At 37.6% G+C, this 17,675-nt stretch overlaps 3 protein-coding genes across 3 annotated transcripts; all 3 read right to left on the bottom strand.

Annotated features, from left to right (window-relative positions):
• Positions 1-8,200: 8,200 nt before the first annotated feature.
• On the bottom strand, positions 8,201-9,115 carry LOC114148664 (olfactory receptor 52E2-like). The gene has a single exon (XM_028024078.1). The coding sequence runs from the start codon at positions 9,113-9,115 to the stop codon at positions 8,201-8,203; it is 915 nt and encodes a 304-aa protein (XP_027879879.1).
• Positions 9,116-11,507: 2,392 nt separating this feature from the next.
• On the bottom strand, positions 11,508-12,628 carry LOC114148927 (olfactory receptor 11A1-like). Its single transcript, XM_028024438.1, has 2 exons — positions 12,582-12,628; positions 11,508-12,522 (listed from the first exon to the last, which is right to left on the bottom strand). Exons 1-2 carry the CDS (start codon positions 12,626-12,628, stop codon positions 11,508-11,510), a joined length of 1,062 nt encoding a protein of 353 aa, XP_027880239.1.
• Positions 12,629-15,115: 2,487 nt separating this feature from the next.
• LOC114148926 (olfactory receptor 11A1-like) lies at positions 15,116-16,057 on the bottom strand. The gene has a single exon (XM_028024437.1). The coding sequence runs from the start codon at positions 16,043-16,045 to the stop codon at positions 15,116-15,118; it is 930 nt and encodes a 309-aa protein (XP_027880238.1). The 5' UTR covers positions 16,046-16,057.
• Positions 16,058-17,675: the final 1,618 nt, after the last annotated feature.

Below are 17,675 nucleotides of genomic sequence, written 5' to 3'. Positions count from 1 at the left end.
CGTCTGAAACTGAAATATCTTCCTTGCTTTTTCTAGAAAATTTCTGAGATTATTCTAAAAATGTGGATATTTTTTAGTGAAAATTTACGCTTCCTTGTTTTTTCTAACTACAATGGCCCTAATATGCCATCGTACTTCTATCTTAGACTGCATGTCAGTTTTAGGCATAAACTAAATGTCTAACATTGCCCATCTTAATACTAAAGTAATGTTTAGTTTGCTTCTCCACAGCCAATTTTGTCTTTTAGGCGTAACACAGAACTCCCAGGAGGAAACCAAATAAGTTTGTAGAGTCACCAAACTTCTAAGGAACCACAAAGCACAGACACTGCGGTATGGCGCACCAGAAAGTCCGGTGGAGATGTCTTTTTGTTGTTTTTATTTCTCCATTATAAATATTCCACAAACTATATCACCTTTTGCTTCTTCCTTGTCGGCCATGTTTGACCTCAAGAGGTTTTTCTCATCTGACATCTGAATGTTTGGGAGAGAAATCTCTCTGTGTGTGGGTTGTTGTACAAGTTGACACACAAACTTAGTGAGCCAAGCTTACTGATATGTAAACAGTTGCCACAATAAGCTTGAGTGTGGCAGCAGGTGAAGGCCAGAGAAGGAAGAAGAATTAGCTTTTCAGAGATCCGGATGCAAGAGACTAATAAGACCTCCTTCCTTAATGTGCCTGTACTCATCCAGGAAAACCTTGAAGTAGAATCGTTGCTTTTCATAAACTAAAATATAAGAATACACCACAAAAAGTGTACTTTGAAAAACATTTGTCCTTTACAAATGTCTTTGTCACCAAGAACTATTTGTATGTGGACAAGCGGCGCAATGGAGCAGAAAATAGGTATGTTTGCAAACCTCCAGTGCTAATATTGACAAGTATGTGTTGAAGAGCAATATAGTTCACAATGGCTGCATAAAACGTATGAGCCAAATGAAATGATGCAGAGGGTTTTCTACGAGCAGAATGATGTCTGTAGGTTTGAGAACTACCTAAAAAGATTGGATATTTAGGGTTCATAAAATTCTGAATAAAGTTGAGAGATAAGTGACTTGGAAAATGGTGAGACAATGACATGTAGCATGTCCTCAAAGTCAGATCTATGATTATTTTAAAAATGTATTTATGTTTAAGCTTGCTGTCACAGTCCACTGCTTTTGAAATATAAAATAAACAATTCTAGGCTGTCATCCATGGGAAACAAACTGCCCTGTTCATGTGACTTGTGAATTAATTTAGTTTTAGAAAAATAAAACACTAACTTTTATTGTCGTGAAAGTTTAGTGGCTTGGCTCCAGTTTTGCCAGAGTTATTGACTCTGTCCGAATCTCATGAGACATTGATGTTGACCAACTCTACAATTACTTTTGTTTGTGATTAGAGACGTAATTAAGGAGAAGTGTTTGGATGCTATCTAGGGAATCTGTAATGACCTATATGACCCATCATATCAGGTCAGTTCAAAGCTTCTTTCTGATCACGTAGATGTATGCAACAACATCCCAAGAGTCCTTCTCACTGTGACCAACTGGGTCCTCATTAGTGGTTATAGACTGGCTGTAGATATCCAGTTCCTGAGGGATGCTCTGCTGTTTACCAAAGTGCCCACAGAGGACGTTAATGACAGTGACAATTCAAAGTCTCCAGGATGCCAAAATGTAACAATTAGTGTCACAAACTTGCTTCAAGGGCTTTTGGTTCTTTGGAAACAAACTAAGTTGAGTTAGAACATGGAACATGAAGGATTTCACCTTTCTGGTATCTGATATTAATGCCATTACCAGTCAAAATAACCCAACAGTTTGAAAGCACAGAACGTTTTGATACCAATGGGTTGAAAATATCAAAACTAATCAGTAGTTTAAACATCCTGTAGAAAACGGCCAATTCTTCCAACTCAAAGACAGGATACACCCCATCTAGTCATTGTTTTCTATCTCAAACTATAACATTGTGCCATGTTTTTTCTTTATTGGTTGGATTGTACAGTTAATGACAGCAAATGAGTTTTCTTAGATCCATGTAGGCCTTTTTACAGGGAACTTCTAAACACAGACTACCTCTTCTTTGCCTTTTCATGGGGCAGTCACTTCAGCTGCTCAGTCACGATACATAAATAGGAACAAGTAAGTCGCAGTTTATACTATATATTTCACACCTACAAACTAAGTGCTCTGTTGTTCAATCAATTCAGAGAAATAAGATTTGTGGGCCAACTTCAATCTACCATTTCTTACATTGATAATAGGCATGCAGAGCACATAGTGACTTTAAAGAGCGCTTTAAAAGGAATCAATGTTAAAGGGTGTATCATGTCATAATGTCATTCTCTCATCAATCACATCCCTGTAATGTTGCTTTGACTCATTCATGTATGCCTGAGAAATCCTCGGGTCTCCCATGGCATTAACGGGGGCCTACTCACGCAATGCACCGCCTATATTAACTATGAACTATTTCATTCTGGCAGCTATAAGAGTCAGTAAAACTGGTTAGTGAAGGTCACCACGAACAAATTGATTATTTGTACGTGTATCAGACAACATTACCGGCGTTTGACTGAGCTCAGGGCTTGTATCATGACTATACAAATCTGAAATAGAATCAACTATTAATATCCCACGTACAGAGTGTCATTAGCCCCACAGTAGAAATACCGGTGGTTTGACTGGCAGCTTAACCTGGAGGCAAAGCCAAGGCGGCAGTATCGACCCAGTGTTGATTTGCCAGAAACCATAAGTACCATAAGGAAACAGATATAGGCTGGTTTTCTTCAGAGAATACAAAATACAACATATTTTCTCTACATTGAGGGGGTGAATGGAAGTTCATCCATCCTTTTCCTAACACCCTTGTCCCTAGTGGGGTCAGGAGGTGCTGGTGTCTATCTCTAGCTAACGTTTCGGGCGAACTACAGACAGGTTGCCAGTCTGTTGCAGGGCAACATAGAGACAGACAGGACAAACAACAATGCACACACACACTCACACCTAGGGAGAATTTAGAGAGACCAATTAACCTGACAGTCATGTTTTTGGACTGTGGGAGGAAGCCGGAGTACCCGGAGAGAACCCACGCATGCACAGGGAGAACATGCAAACTCTGTGTGCAGAAAGACCCCGGGCCGGGAATCGAACCCAGGACCTTCTTGCTGCAAGGCAACAGCTCTACCAACTGAGTCTTTTCCAAATGAACTGCTGTTTGCATGTAGGAGTGGCAGAAGAGTTATGCTGCTCTCTGGTAATGGTTGCAGTCAATGCAGTGTAAGACAAAGCTTTGTCGACCGTGAAGACTGAAATAGAGTCTGGTTTGCGTACAAAATACTTAAAATATTACCGTACAGTGAGTGCAACAATATACATTAATTGAATATAACATTACATCTTTAAAGAAGTTAGACATCTCAACAAAGTATGTTAAGAATATAAACAGTTTGAATTATAAACAGTTATAGCTAAGGGAAACCTTATCTATCTATCTATCTATCTATCTATCTATATGTATATATATATATATATGGTGAATACTGTTATTTCAGGAGGGTAAACTTATAAAGCAACCATAAATTGTGCTGAGTGCATAGTACATTAAAGCACCTTGTCTATCAGTTTTATTTCATATTTTGTTTTTGCTCTGTCTATTCAACTAGTTATAGTTTTTGATTGTCACACCTGCTTTGCATCGATTTACACCTGCCAATAAAAATAATCAGTTTCCCAAAATGATTCCAAAGTCTTTGTCTTAGTTTGTTTTCTTTTATTGTTCAGGTAAGGCCTTCCTATATTTTGTATTTTCTGTCTTTTGAACATCCAGATCAGAAGCGTCTTTGATTTTGTTGTAAAAACAAAAACTTTTAACTTTTTGACCTTAAAACGTTGTCTACATTTGTTTTTTTTTATCCATTGTAATATACGTGGATTAGTTTTTCCCTAAAACAATGTCTTTAGTCAGTGAAAGTTGCAAAATGCACAATTTTGCATACTGATAGTTTCCAAGCGTCAAAGTTTGTTCACATTTCACATCATAGCCTCTTCACTGCTTTTTGTAAGACAAATGTTAGTTTTGAAATCCACAATCAGCAATAATAAGGCAATATTGGGCTTTAAAAGCCAGCTGTCAATACCATATCAACAATATGTTTTTATGTATTTATTCATTTTGACATTATGCATAGATACATCAACATGAGGGTGAAAGAAAGTTTTCCATAACTGGACTAGTTTAACAACACTTTGTGATTTCAGAGGACAGAATCATAAATCCCAGTGGTCCAGCTCATTGCAGCCACTGGGTGATAATTAACTGGTCTGGCTTGGTTCTAGTTAGGCCAGTCCTCTGAGGCCGGTCCTGTTTACCTCAGTGCAGTTAAAACACCTGGGAGGCCAAACAAAGGACACCAATCACAGTCATTAATGAACTCTGACAGGTCAAGAGAGACCGCTTAGCTCATTCCCAATCACGGGTCTTCCTCAAAGGGCCATGCCGAGGTTCTCTAAACATATTGCATCACGCTAAATGGAACTTTCTCTTTCTTTTCAACTTTGACACACTTGCAATTGCAATGCAATGCAACAACTTTCGTCACTTTCCAAACAACTTTCTGGTAACTTTCTAACTATGAGGTACACCTGGTTTCAGGTTTTCACAACTTAAGTTATTAATAAAGAAATAATTCATTTTTGACAGCAGGTAGAGATGGGAATGCATCCTTCACAGAAATATTAAAGAATAACAATTTGTACCTGACTTTAATACTGAGAATTGTTCCATGCTTTCCTGAACAGAAAAGCAGCATTTGTGAAAATTATTAGTGAAAAAGCCAAACCATGTGAGATCATTCACAGTGTGCTGGAGAAAACAGACTTCTTTAATCCTCTCTTTCTCCATATATCAGGTGGCTGACGACATTAATGTCCACACAATTAATGACTTAGTGCTACTACGTCACCTAATCATGTTTAGGCGCCATGACAGGCATCAGAAGTGAGGGACGGGAATATTGAACAGAGCAAATGTGATTGTTATTTTTGCCAGAATAGCCATGGCTTCCACTTGTACAAGTCAAGCTAGAACCCCTAGTTGAGGCTGATAGACGGCGATATTTACAGAAGTTGGAATAGCTTACAAACCGGTCCATACATTCTCCTTTCTGAAATGTTTGTTGATTTGATCAAATCTACCTGAGAACACTTCAAATGATTTATGCAATTAGGTCATAAACAGCATTTCCCATTACACCGTACCCGAAAGGGTACAAAAGTCTAGATGATAACCTATTTTTTCGTACATGCTAAGCTACGTGATGGTGTACTTTCTCCATGGTTACGAATGATTAGATGCCTACCTTCTTCATTTTGCCTGAAACCAAAAATACTTTTAGGAGAAATTCTGCTGCACAAAACCTTTTACCTTTACCTGAGTAATATGTTAACGCTACTAGTCTCTCCACTTCAGAAAACGTCACTGAATAAAGACATTTTAAGCAAACCTGGACCAGACCCAGGCCAGCAGTTTAGGTTAAAGTGAGACCTCTTGTTTATTCACAAGCTTTGTTGTTTTAATGTTGTTCTCTTTCTGTTGAAATGTTTGTACTCTTACACTCCTACATTTATCCATTTATCCTTCGTTAAAATATGAACCAATTATGTGGCTGGAATAGAGCTTTGGAACGTGACGTCACTGCTCTAGGCGTAGGGAAATGAGCGCCATCTTGTGAGGCCATATACATGACCGACAAAACGACTGTCTCACAGATATTTTGAATTTTTGAATCTAAGTTACTTACAGTTATTTAGCAATAGTTCAAACTTTATGCATTATTGCATGTAATGTCCGATGACACGACCAAAACGGTAAAAAGATGGAAAACGGACTTTCGTTTCACTGTTTTACTGTCTGTAAACAACGCGAGGAGGCTAAGCTATCGAAGCTAAGATATCGGAGCTAACGAAAAGGAGATGAATGTCCCGGGTATCAGCGGTGAGACGTCCTGATATTACCTTCTCCAACATCCCAAGATAACTACAAGTTTGCTCCAGACATGTTCATTCTGGCGAGTGTCTAAATTCGCTTTGTTGGTGTTGTGTCATAATGTTTTGCTATGATTTTGTCCGGGTGACTCATGTTCAGTTACATTGATGTTAAACGTCACTTACGTGACATTTAAGTGGGTCAACCTTGTTTAGGTCGGGCTTCTATTTTTTATGTAGCATAGTCCGAGTTTTGTCAGTGGACATCGAGGTTATTCCATTATTGTGAAGTAAACTATTTTACTAGTGTTATCAAATTTACAGCATTAATACTGACGTGTGTTCTGATATGTCCTCTTAAAGGCAAACCAACGTATGAAATGGATTAGCTCAATCCAGACTGAATCTTGGTCACTGCGATGTAAACGCCACAACATCAGACCGACATGCACTTAAATTAAAGAGGCAATACAGCAAAACCATGTTGGATCAACAAGTTACAGAGACTGTTTTCATTATTTACCCCAGAAGAGGCAAATAATGAAAACACAGCAGCGGAGGCTGTAGAAGAGGAGCAAGTTAGAGAGGCTGAGGAGGAAACCTCAGGAGAGGAGCTCAGCAAGGCTGCTCACTCTGAAGAGGAACAGGAACCATTTGTGTTGAAATATGTGTTCAGTTGGAAGTGGCTGTTTTCTATCATTTAATCATTTAATGTGATAAACATTCATGAAATCTTTGATTCAAGCTCTTCAAGTTGCATGTAAACAGGTGATGAAATGAATCACATTTTAAGTAAAAAGTTAATATTTAAAATATTTCAGGTAATAAACATACATGTAATGAAATATTATATTTTTAAATAAACATTTTATGTGATTAAAGTAAACAATTATATAATCAGACATTTTGCAGTAAACATTTAATGTAAACAATCAAACCAGATGAAAGAGCCCATCTATAAACATTTAACATTTTACTAATTTTTTTAAAAACATAAAATAAAAAAATTTAAAATGGGTCAAAATGTAATAAAGATGAGTGTGCTTCATCTATACAGTCTAAAAGAACAATTTCACACTGATTTTGAGTTAATTGGGCACACGGTTTGGAAGCTATTGAAGAAAACATTTAGTATTAAAATTATTTTAAATGTTGAATATGACTTAAAATTTTAATAGAGGATAATGTGTCTCGTGTAATAGCATGACTTATCACTTTTTTGTATCAGTTGGTCACAAGGCATTTATTTACAGGAGTGTTTGGGTCGGAAATTTACGGTCTCAACGTGAACCTCCAAGGCTTTATGGTAGCGGTAGGGAACAGCTGGCCGGAATTAGCGTTCATAAATCGGATCAACCTTGAGCTAAAGGCCACCTACTCCGCGGAGCGCGAAAATCCAATATCTAACTTGAAAACAACCTCGATGCGGTCGGTTACACTATGAAAACGCCGGAATAAAGTTTGTTTTGGTCTTTGGCCTCAAAAGATGGCGCCGAGCGACTTGCGCGAGACGTAAACGGGACACACAGTGACGTCAGTTCCAAAGCTCTATAGAGCGGCCAGTCAAGCTAACGGCTAATGTTGGTGTGGCCTCTTACCTCAGGTAACAAAGAAGGAGAAAAGACCGCTGGAAATGGAGGAAAAAATGGAAAATACAGCAAATAACATTTTTTATAAGAAGGGCCTGAACGGTTCAGTCATAATTAATGTGTTTTGGCGATTTCAAAAAAACAAAGCCGAGATCAACGCAAGTCATATCGAGCGGAAGTTCTGACGTCGTCAGGAAAAAACCCAAATCTGCTGAATCACCGGAAGCAGTGGCGCCCCCTGGAGCACGCTAAATGTAAACGTCAACAATTCCACGTAATATTTTTCATGGCGTATTTTAAGAAGTAATATTTAAAATAAGCTACACAAAGAAGAGATTTTGAGAATTTATCTTTTCACTTATTTTAGCCCAAAGACATTCCTATATACAACACCACCAAAGGCATGCATTAATAATTGAGATATATAGAACAATTAAAAATGTATTTACAATGAAAGGCCAAAACATTATATAAAATAAACAAACTTTCTATAGCTTTATTGATATGAATAGCATTGCTGTGCTCATTAAACAAATCTGAGAATCACACCAAAGATAGGTAATATTGACATATAACAATGTAATATATAGGGCTTAAAAAAGAGGAGGCAAAAAATGCCAAAACCTTAAAACAAACAGTCACTTTCCCCTCGTTTGGGAGAACAACCTTCTCAGGTGTTTATAGATTTCTTTCATTTTCAGTCCGTAAATGACTGGATTAAAAAGAGGACTGCACATTATTATACACATCGTCATCACAAACCGTACAGCCTTTGAAATGTCAGATTCCAGTCTCACAATAATCATGTCATAAGCAAACAAAGAGGAGTAGTTGATTAACACCAGCAGGTGAGGTAAACACGTCTGTGCTGCTTTTTTCCTCACATCCCCACAGCTTCTATAGGCCACTATCAGTATAACTGTGTAAGTGAACAATATGAAAACCATGGGAAAAACAGCAATGTTGAACAGAGCAACTAGGCCGTACGTCAGCAAAGCTCTTGGAGCCACACAGAAAAGATAATGCACTGAATTGTTGCAGAAAATGCCTCTCAAAGTGAAGCTGCAGAGCTTGGAATTGGCATTTCCAATGAAGGGCACAACGATGTGACAAGCAGGTACAAACCAAGCTAGAACAAGGAAAACACTCACTGTTCTTTTTCTCGTGATCATATGATATTGCAGAGGTCTACTTATTGACACAAATCTGTCAAAAGCCATGGCTGCTAGCAGCAAGTATTCTGAACAGCTTAGAGTGTAAAATGTAAATGCCTGAATGAGACAAGCCTCGTAAGACACAATCTGCTTCTCTGATAAGAAGTCAATCAAAAGCTTCGGGTAGATAGAAGAACTGAAAAGAATGGAGTTGATCAACAAAGCAGCAATAAAGATATACATGGGCTCATGGAGGCTCTTGTGAATCACAACCAGACAAACGACTGTAAAGTTGCTGGACAGGATCAAAATATAAGCTATGACCATGATGGAGAAATAAACATAGCGATAATTTTCCAACTCCACATAGCCACTGAGATTAATGTATGTTACATTCATGTTACAATCAGCAAGCAAGATGATTAAAAGCAGACAGAAATAAGAAAATGAGACAAGTTTAATGTCTAAAATGTTGCTCATGAGAAACAAAACAATTCTTCTGGTGTCTGGTTCTTGTGCAGGTCACCGTTCCCCTGTACGCTCTGAAAGGAAACACAGTAAGATCACCTATTTAAAGTCGCTCCTTTAACCACTATGGATTTCAGTCTATTCCAAGTGGAGCTGTTGGCACGCCAACAACTCCAGGTGTGTAGAAGTGTGAAAACGTATTACTGAGGAACAATGATTCAGGTCTGTGAAATTGTTTCACGCAGTAAAAAATGATATTTCACAAAGTAGCAGTTGCTGTTGTGCTGTTTATACCTAAAGGGTTAATATTCCTTCATGCTGAGTCTCATATGCAACCACACTAACACATGCTTACTACATATCTCTACCCAACTTAAATCCATTTTGGTTTCCACTGAAACTGTAAATATGAGGGAGAATTAAATCAGTTTTACCAAACAATAAAAACAAGTGCAGTGGTTATATGTTGGTGGATGCTGCAGAATCTGGCTTGTTTGACCTGCTGCTTTCTGATCAGACGTGAAGAAAGCATCAAAAGACTTAAACAGCTTTTATTCATTTCTTCTTTAAGGGGCAGTATTACTTGTTTTCCAGGCACAAAGTGCCATTTTATAGCACAATCAAGTAGCTATGTTACCTTCAATTATCAGAAAAATGTGAAATGAAAAATGACTTAAAAGAAATTTAACTATGTAATTTAATGCCTTGAGATTGAGCTTGTGTCTCCTCTGTTATCCCTTTAAAAACATTTTACCAGTGTAGCACTGAGAAGTAGCTCCTATAATGAGCTCAGCAGTTGCTCAGTTCTGTCAGGTGTTTGCTAATTGCTGCTGGCTAGTCTGAAGGAGCTAGTCTAGATGGTGTAGCTCTCACAGCACATAGTATCATGTTAAATTAAACTTCTTCACAACAAAAATACACTACCACTCAATATAAAATATCAGATGATTGAAATGTAATGTAATTTTTGTAAAAAAAAAGAATCTTATTCTGGGCAATTTTACAGTGGATGCTCCCTGTACATTTCTCCTTTGATCATTCTTTCAAATATAGTGAGTGCAATCAGTGACGTCCAAACAGTTAAACCCAGATTACAAGTAGTTTCTCCCATTATTTTACTGGATTGATTAGCTGTTCTGCAGAAAATTAAAAAAAATAATGTCAACATGGTGGAGCTTTCTGCAGTGAGTGTGCCTATATGCAGTGGATTGTTTATCGTTTTAATAGAGAAGATTGTTTCAGCTGGATGGAAGAAAATCTTGAAAACACAAATTGCAAAAAGCATTTTTTTTTATGAGGGTTACTTACTGCAGCTTTAACCAAGGTGTCAGTATTTTAATTGCAATACAGTCATATCTTACATACATCATTACTTTCTATAAAATATGTTATTATACCTCAAAAATAAAGAGAAAGACTTTTCCCCCCTCTGATAGATTTCAGTCTGAAAACGCTCCTGATGACCGACGCAGGCCTTGTGTTGGTCTGAGTCCATTCAAAATGTGAAAAAGTTCAGGGAACATGACAAATTTTGTGAGATGTTTTATTGTTAAGAAGAAAAAGCTCTTTTACAATAAAATTAGGCAGCACGCTTTCAACAAAGCCGTTAATATGTGCAGCAAATATTTCTGTCAAAATGAGAAGAACACATCTTCTAGTAGTAGTTTTGTTTTGGAAACAAATATTAAACAGTATCCATCCATCCATCCATCCATTTTCTGTTCACCCTTGTCCCTAATGGGGTCGGGAGGATTGCTGCTGCCTATCTCCAGCTACGTTCCGGGCGAGAGGCGGGGTCACCCTGGACAGGTCGCCAGTCTGTCGCAGGGCTATTAAACAGTACCTTTTGTAAAATATTCTAAGATAAAATCTACACAAGGATGGGCCTTAATTAAAATATTTGAAACGTTTTAAAAATGTTTTTAAGATAAAAGACAAAACAGCAAAAGCACAAGAGGCTGAACGTTATTTTTCTACCTTCATAGAAGAGAAATCACGTCACTCATTTTGTATTTCCACACAATGTAAAATGTGAAACAATGAAAGTTTCTATTCCTCAGCTAGAACGTCCATTTGAGCTGCTACAGATGCCGTCTTCATGGTGCCACGTTTTGTCTCCGGCTTTGAAATAAAACTAGAGAGAGAACGACTAGCAGGAACATAAGAAGCTTTCCGATGAATCAGAGAGACACTGGTACTCTTTGACAGTAAACGTTACCCACAGATTTTAAAAAGACAGAAATGATCAGTTAGACAGTGTGGGAGTCAAAACTAAAGCCTCCCATCGAAAGGCAAAAACGATGAAAGCTTAAAGCCGCTATTATTATCCTCTGGCGTGACAGAGCAACCGCTTCAGGTGTTTGTAAATTTCTTTCATTTTCAGTCCATATACGACTGGGTTAAAAAGAGGACTGTACATTATTATTTGCAGCGTCATCACAAAACTTACAGTCTTTGAAATCTCAGACTTCAGTCTGACAATAATCACGTCGTAAGTGAGCAAACAGGAATAGTTTAATAAAACCAGCAGGTGAGGTAAACACGTCTGTGCTGCTTTTTTCCTCACATCCCCACCGCTCCTACAGGCCACTATGATGATCACTGTGTAAGTGAACAGTATGAAAACCATTGGAAGAAGGCTGAAATTGAACAGAATCACTAGACCATAAATATAAAGCACTCTTGAAGTCACACAGAAGTTATAATTCACTGAGCTGTTGCAGTAAATGCCTTTCAAAGTAAAGCTGCAGAGTTTTAACTGGGAATATCCAACGGCCGGCACAACAAGATGGCAGGCAGGCACGAGCCAAGATAAAACAAGGAGAACAGTCACTTTTCTTTTTCTCATAATGGTTGGATATTGCAGAGGTTTACATATGGACACATATCTGTCATAAGCCATTGCAGCCAACAGTAAGAATTCAGAGCCGCTTAATGAATAGAACAAAAACATCTGAAAGATACAAGCTACATAAGCTATGATCTGTTTTTCAGATATAAAGTCGATCAAAAGCTTCGGGTAGACCACGGTGCTGAAAAGCATGGAGTTCATCAGCAGAGCAGCAATGAAAACATACATGGGCTCATGGAGGTTTCTGTGGATCACAATCAGGCAAAACACTGTGGAATTGCTGGACAGGATCAGAACATAACTTGTAAACATGAAGACAAAATAGACATATCTGTATTTTTCAATCTCTAAGTGACCGTCAAGAGTGATGTAAGTGACATTCATTGCAGTAGGCAACGTAGTTACGAAAACAGAAATGAAAAAGTGAGACAGACTAATAGTTTCAAAGTGCTGCACATGAGGAAAGTAGTCGAATGCAGCAGAGAGTCTGAAAAAAAGTCAGACTGTTGACTGTTTGATATCGAAGGACTCTTTAAAGAGCTTTACTGGCCACCATGGACTTCAGAGACTAGTCCTTGAAGAGATGTTGGCATGGTAACAAGCTTTAAGTTGAAGCGACGAGTGAGTCGGTACGGCTCATTGTGCATCCATTATACTTTTACAGCAACGTTTGTGATCCGTATGCAGATTTGTGCACTTTAATAAGGAGTAAACATAGGAAAACCTTTAAATGCCATTAAAGTTGGATTTGAAACTGTTTAATTTTGATCTGGATTTGGGGGGATCACAGGTTTATTACTATTCAATTTAACATTTTTTTGTATATTTTGTAAATTTAAAGTTTTGTCTTTCAATGCACAACAATAAGATGCCAACAAGTAACAAAAGAGGTGTAAAATAATGGATTTAAGTCATAAATTCACACGTTCAGTGATCAAAAATCAGTTTAATATGTTAAGAGTTCTGCATTTTGTGCAAAATTAACAGATTGTTCATGACAGTGGCTTTAGTAGCAAGTTTTCCCCCAGAAAACTGGCCAAGTCTGGTGGTTGGGTCAGTCATTCATCCAGCGGCCCGTCGTGTTTTTGAGTTAAAAAATGTTTCAAGTTGACAGGAAATTTGAAAATATCACTTGATAATTATATGTTACATGAAACATTGTTAGATTAATACCTGAACACCAATTATAATGTCTTAAAAAATGCAAACATTTAAAAAAAACTTAAACAAATAAGAAATCTTATCCTGGCGGGGGCAGAAGTAAAGCCTGGTGGCCCGCCAGGCTTATAATACTCTGGGGGAAACCCTGGATAGGTAATCACTTTGTATTCAAACTTATGTTTAACAGATGGAAATACACAGATAGCTATAGATGTTGTATTGTATTAATCAAGACTGATGCTTGTTGCTGTGACAAAATACAAAAGCATTTCATTCTGGTTAAGAGTCTAATTTGAAAACATCGTAAAAAAAAACCACACCAGTACCGTATTTTCCGCATTATAAGGCGCATAGAATAGACGCTACAGTAGAGGCTGGGGTTACGTTATGCATCCATCAGATAGGTCAGTCAAACTTTATTAATAAATTACAAACCAGTGTTCTGAAAACTCTGTTCATTCCTAAAATAAATAAACAGCTGTTTTATTATTTTCCCCGAGGTAAAGTCAGTGACGTGGTATTTTTGTGACACAGTTTATCTTTTAACAACAGCAAAGTATAACATGTAGTGGAGGGGAACTTTTCCTCGATTCAATAAACACGTAAAAAACAGTCTGATACTGTTACGGTAAATCAAACGTTAGTTAAATCACAATATATCCACTTCTGCACCATTGATTGGTTCATGTTAAATTCTCTCTCTGCTGCTCTGTTCCCGTGTTCTGCTGACTGACTGATCGCCTTGAGCTTAAACTCTGCGTCGTAAGCGTGTCTCTTAATAGGAGCCATTTTGGGGTCTTTACACAAAACCCAGCATGCACCACGCGCTTCTTCTTCTACGGGGGAAAATGAAGTCGGTGGCTGCTTACTGTAGCTGTGAGACCTGTTGTGGCTCAATATTGGTCCATATATAAGGCGCACCGGATTATAAGGCGCACTTTTGGCTTTTGAGAAAATTGAAGGTTTTTAGGCTCGTGAGAAAATTGAAGGCCTTATAGTGCAGAAAATACGGTAACCTCCATTTTACATTTATGCACAAACTAGTTTACTGTGTACTGTTCTTAAAACAAACTCTCATTAAAAATGTATTTACAGTTAAAATAATCATTTTAAAACAAAGTAACATGAATGTTGTTTGGTAAAAATAAGAGGCCACTTAAAATGATCAGTTTCTCTGATTTTACTTTTTATAAGATTATGTTTGAGTAAAATGAACATTGTTTTTTACTCTATGAACTACTGACAACATTTCTCTGAAATTCCAAACAAATATTTAGTTTATTGGCAGAAAATGAGAAATGGTCAAAATAAAGACAAAGATGCAGTGATTCCAGACCTCAAATAATTTAAAGAAAACAAGTTCATATTCATATAGAAAAAAACAACATTAATGTTTTAACTCAGAAATCAATATTTGGTGGAAGAACCAGGAGGTTTTCAATGGGGGTCAGTGCAGTGTGCTCTTCATGTTTTCCAGAGCTGGATAAATACAAAATGTTTAATATTTAGTTTTGGCAGTAAATATACAACTAAACCTTTCATAAAACATTGATAAATAAGATCACGTCAGTGACAAGCTTTATTAACGAAGATCTGCGCAGCATTTTGAATGTATATTTTTGTAAAAACACACATAGGCACAAGGACCTTCTTTAGCTTCACAGAATAACCATTTATTATGAAAAGAAAATATAATTAATAATAACAGTAGTACATCCTGTCTTAAATTACACAGGCTTTAAAACAAGCCTGAGGAAAACTAGTTAAGACTATCATTATTGTAGATAAGGTAAATGAATGTGAGAAACACACAAAACTGACCAAATTCCACGTTTACCTCTAATAATTAAAAAGTTTTCAAAAATAATTCTTTCCAGGGACAGAAAAAAGACAAAAACGACCGAAGTTTAAACAAGCTGTCACTTTCTTCTGGTGTGACAGAGCAACCGCTTCAGGTGTTTATAAATTTCTCCCACTTTCAGTCCATATATGACTGGATTAAAAAGAGGATTATACATTATTATCTGCAATGTCATTATGAAACGTACAGTTGTTGAAGTATCAGATTGTAACCTAACAATAATCATGTCACAAGTGAGCAAACAGGAGTAGTTGATTAAAACCAGCAGGTGAGGTAAACACGTCTGTGCTGCTTTTTTCTTCACATCCCCACCGCTCCTACAGGCCACTATCAGTATCATTGTGTAAGTGAAGAGGATGAAAAACATCGGAAGAAGGCTGATGTTGAATAGAACCACTAAGCCGTAGATCACTATCGCTCTTGAAGCCACGCAGAAAAGATAATTCACTGAATTGTTGCAAAAAATGCCTTTCAAAGTAAAGCTACAGAGATTCGAATGAGCAAACAGAACAGTGGTCACAGCCACATGGCAGGCAGGAACGAACCAAGATAAAACGAGGAGAACAGCCACTTTTCTTTTTCTCATAATGGTTGGATATTGCAGAGGTTTACATATGGACACATATCTGTCATAAGCCATTGCAGCCAACAGTAAAAATTCAGAACCACTTAATGAATAGAATAAAAAACCCTGAAAGATACAAGCTACATAAGCTATGATCTGTTTTTCAGATATAAAGTCGATCAAAAGCTTCGGGTAGACCACGGTGCTGAAAAGCATGGAGTTCATCAGCAGAGCAGCAATGAAAACATACATGGGCTCATGGAGGTTTCTGTGGATCACAATCAGGCAAAACACTGTGGAATTGCTGGACAGGATCAGAACATAACTTGTAAACATGAAGACAAAATAGACATATCTGTATTTTTCAATCTCTAAGTGACCGTCAAGAGTGATGTAAGTGACATTCATTGCAGTAGGCAACATAGTTACGAAAACAGAAATGAAAAAGTGAGACAGACTAATAGTTTCAAAGTGCTGCACATGAGGAAAGTAGTCGAATGCAGCAGAGAGTCTGAAAAAAAGTCAGACTGTTGACTGTTTGATATCGAAGGACTCTTTAAAGAGCTTTACTGGCCACCATGGACTTCAGAGACTAGTCCTTGAAGAGATGTTGGCATGGTAACAAGCTTTAAGTTGAAGCGACGAGTGAGTCGGTACGGCTCATTGTGCATCCATTATACTTTTACAGCAACGTTTGTGATCCGTATGCAGATTTGTGCACTTTAATAAGGAGTAAACATAGGAAAACCTTTAAATGCCATTAAAGTTGGATTTGAAACTGTTTAATTTTGATCTGGATTTGGGGGGATCACAGGTTTATTACTATTCAATTTAACATTTTTTTGTATATTTTGTAAATTTAAAGTTTTGTCTTTGAATGCACAACAATAAGATGCCAACATGTAACATAAAAGAGGTGTAAAATAATGGATTTAAGTCATAAATTCACACGTTCAGTGAGCAAAAAGCAGTTTATTATGTTAAGAGTTCTGCATTTTGTGCAAAATTAATTATTGTTCATGACAGTGGCTTTAGTAGCAAGTTTTCCCCCAGAAAACTGGCCAAGTCTGGTGGTTGGGTCAGTCATTCATCCAGCGGCCCGTCGTGTTTTTGAGTTAAAAAATGTTTCAAGTTGACAGGAAATTTGAAAATATCACTTGATAATTATATGTTACATGAAAGATTGTTAGATTAATACCTGAACACCAACTATAAAGTCTTAAAAAATGCAAACATTTAAAAAAAACTTAAATAAATAAGAAATCTTATCCTGGCGGGGGCAGAAGTAAAGCCTGGTGGCCCGCCAGGCTTATAGAATAGAATAGAACAGAATAGAATTACTTTATTCATCCCAGCAGGGAAATTATTTCGCAGTTACAGCAGCATAGAGACAAGACACACAACAATCACCACTGAGTAGCAATTGTAGACAAAATAAAATAAAATATAACATGCTGTCAATATAAAAAGCAGCTTAGAGCAGTCCTTGCAAAGATTCAAAAATGCAGAAACAGTATGTATATGTAAATATATGTACAGCAAGTGTGCCACAATGCAGTTGTGCAAAATTGGACTGATTAGTGCAGAACAATGATTTAGCTTTTATTGTACAGTGAGATGGCATGTGGCAGGAAGGATTTCCTGTATCTGTCCCTACGACAGCGGAGCTGGAGCAGCCTATGTGAGAAGGTGCTCCGCTGTCTGTCCACTATGTGGTGGAGAGGGTGCTGTTTATTGTCCATAACAGACAGAACCTTCTTCAGTGTCCTCCTCTCCACCACAGTTTCCAGGGACTCCAGCCTTAGTCCCAGTACAGAGCCAGCTTTCCTGATGATTTTGTCCAGTCTATTAGAGTCGCTGGCTCTGATGCTGCTTCCCCAACACACAGCAGCAAAGAAGATGGCACCGGCAACAACACTGTGATAAAAGGTCTCCAACATTTTGCTGCACACATTGAAGGATCTCAGCTTCCTTAAAAAATAGAGTCTGCTCATCCGCTTCTTGCACACAGCGTCAGTGTTAGATGCCCAGTCCAGTCTGTTGCTGATTACAA

The sequence above is a fragment of the Xiphophorus couchianus genome, chromosome 7 (assembly GCF_001444195.1).
Source record: "Xiphophorus couchianus chromosome 7, X_couchianus-1.0, whole genome shotgun sequence".
NCBI lineage: Eukaryota > Metazoa > Chordata > Actinopteri > Cyprinodontiformes > Poeciliidae > Xiphophorus > Xiphophorus couchianus.
This window is presented reverse-complemented; position numbering and strand designations above follow the sequence as displayed.

What these genes read in the sequence shown, in the direction of transcription:
- LOC114148664 (XM_028024078.1), bottom strand. Translation starts at nt 9,115, where the DNA reads ATGAATGTAACATACATTAATCTCAGTGGCTATGTGGAGTTGGAAAAT.
- LOC114148927 (XM_028024438.1), bottom strand. Translation starts at nt 12,628, where the DNA reads ATGCCAACATCTCTTCAAGGACTAGTCTCTGAAGTCCATGGTGGCCA. An exon ending in TCTGAAGTCCATGGTGGCCA is followed by an intron (nt 12,523 to 12,581) that starts GTAAAGCTCTTT and finishes ACTTTTTTTCAG; the next exon opens with ACTCTCTGCTGCATTCGACT.
- LOC114148926 (XM_028024437.1), bottom strand. Translation starts at nt 16,045, where the DNA reads ATGTTGCCTACTGCAATGAATGTCACTTACATCACTCTTGACGGTCAC.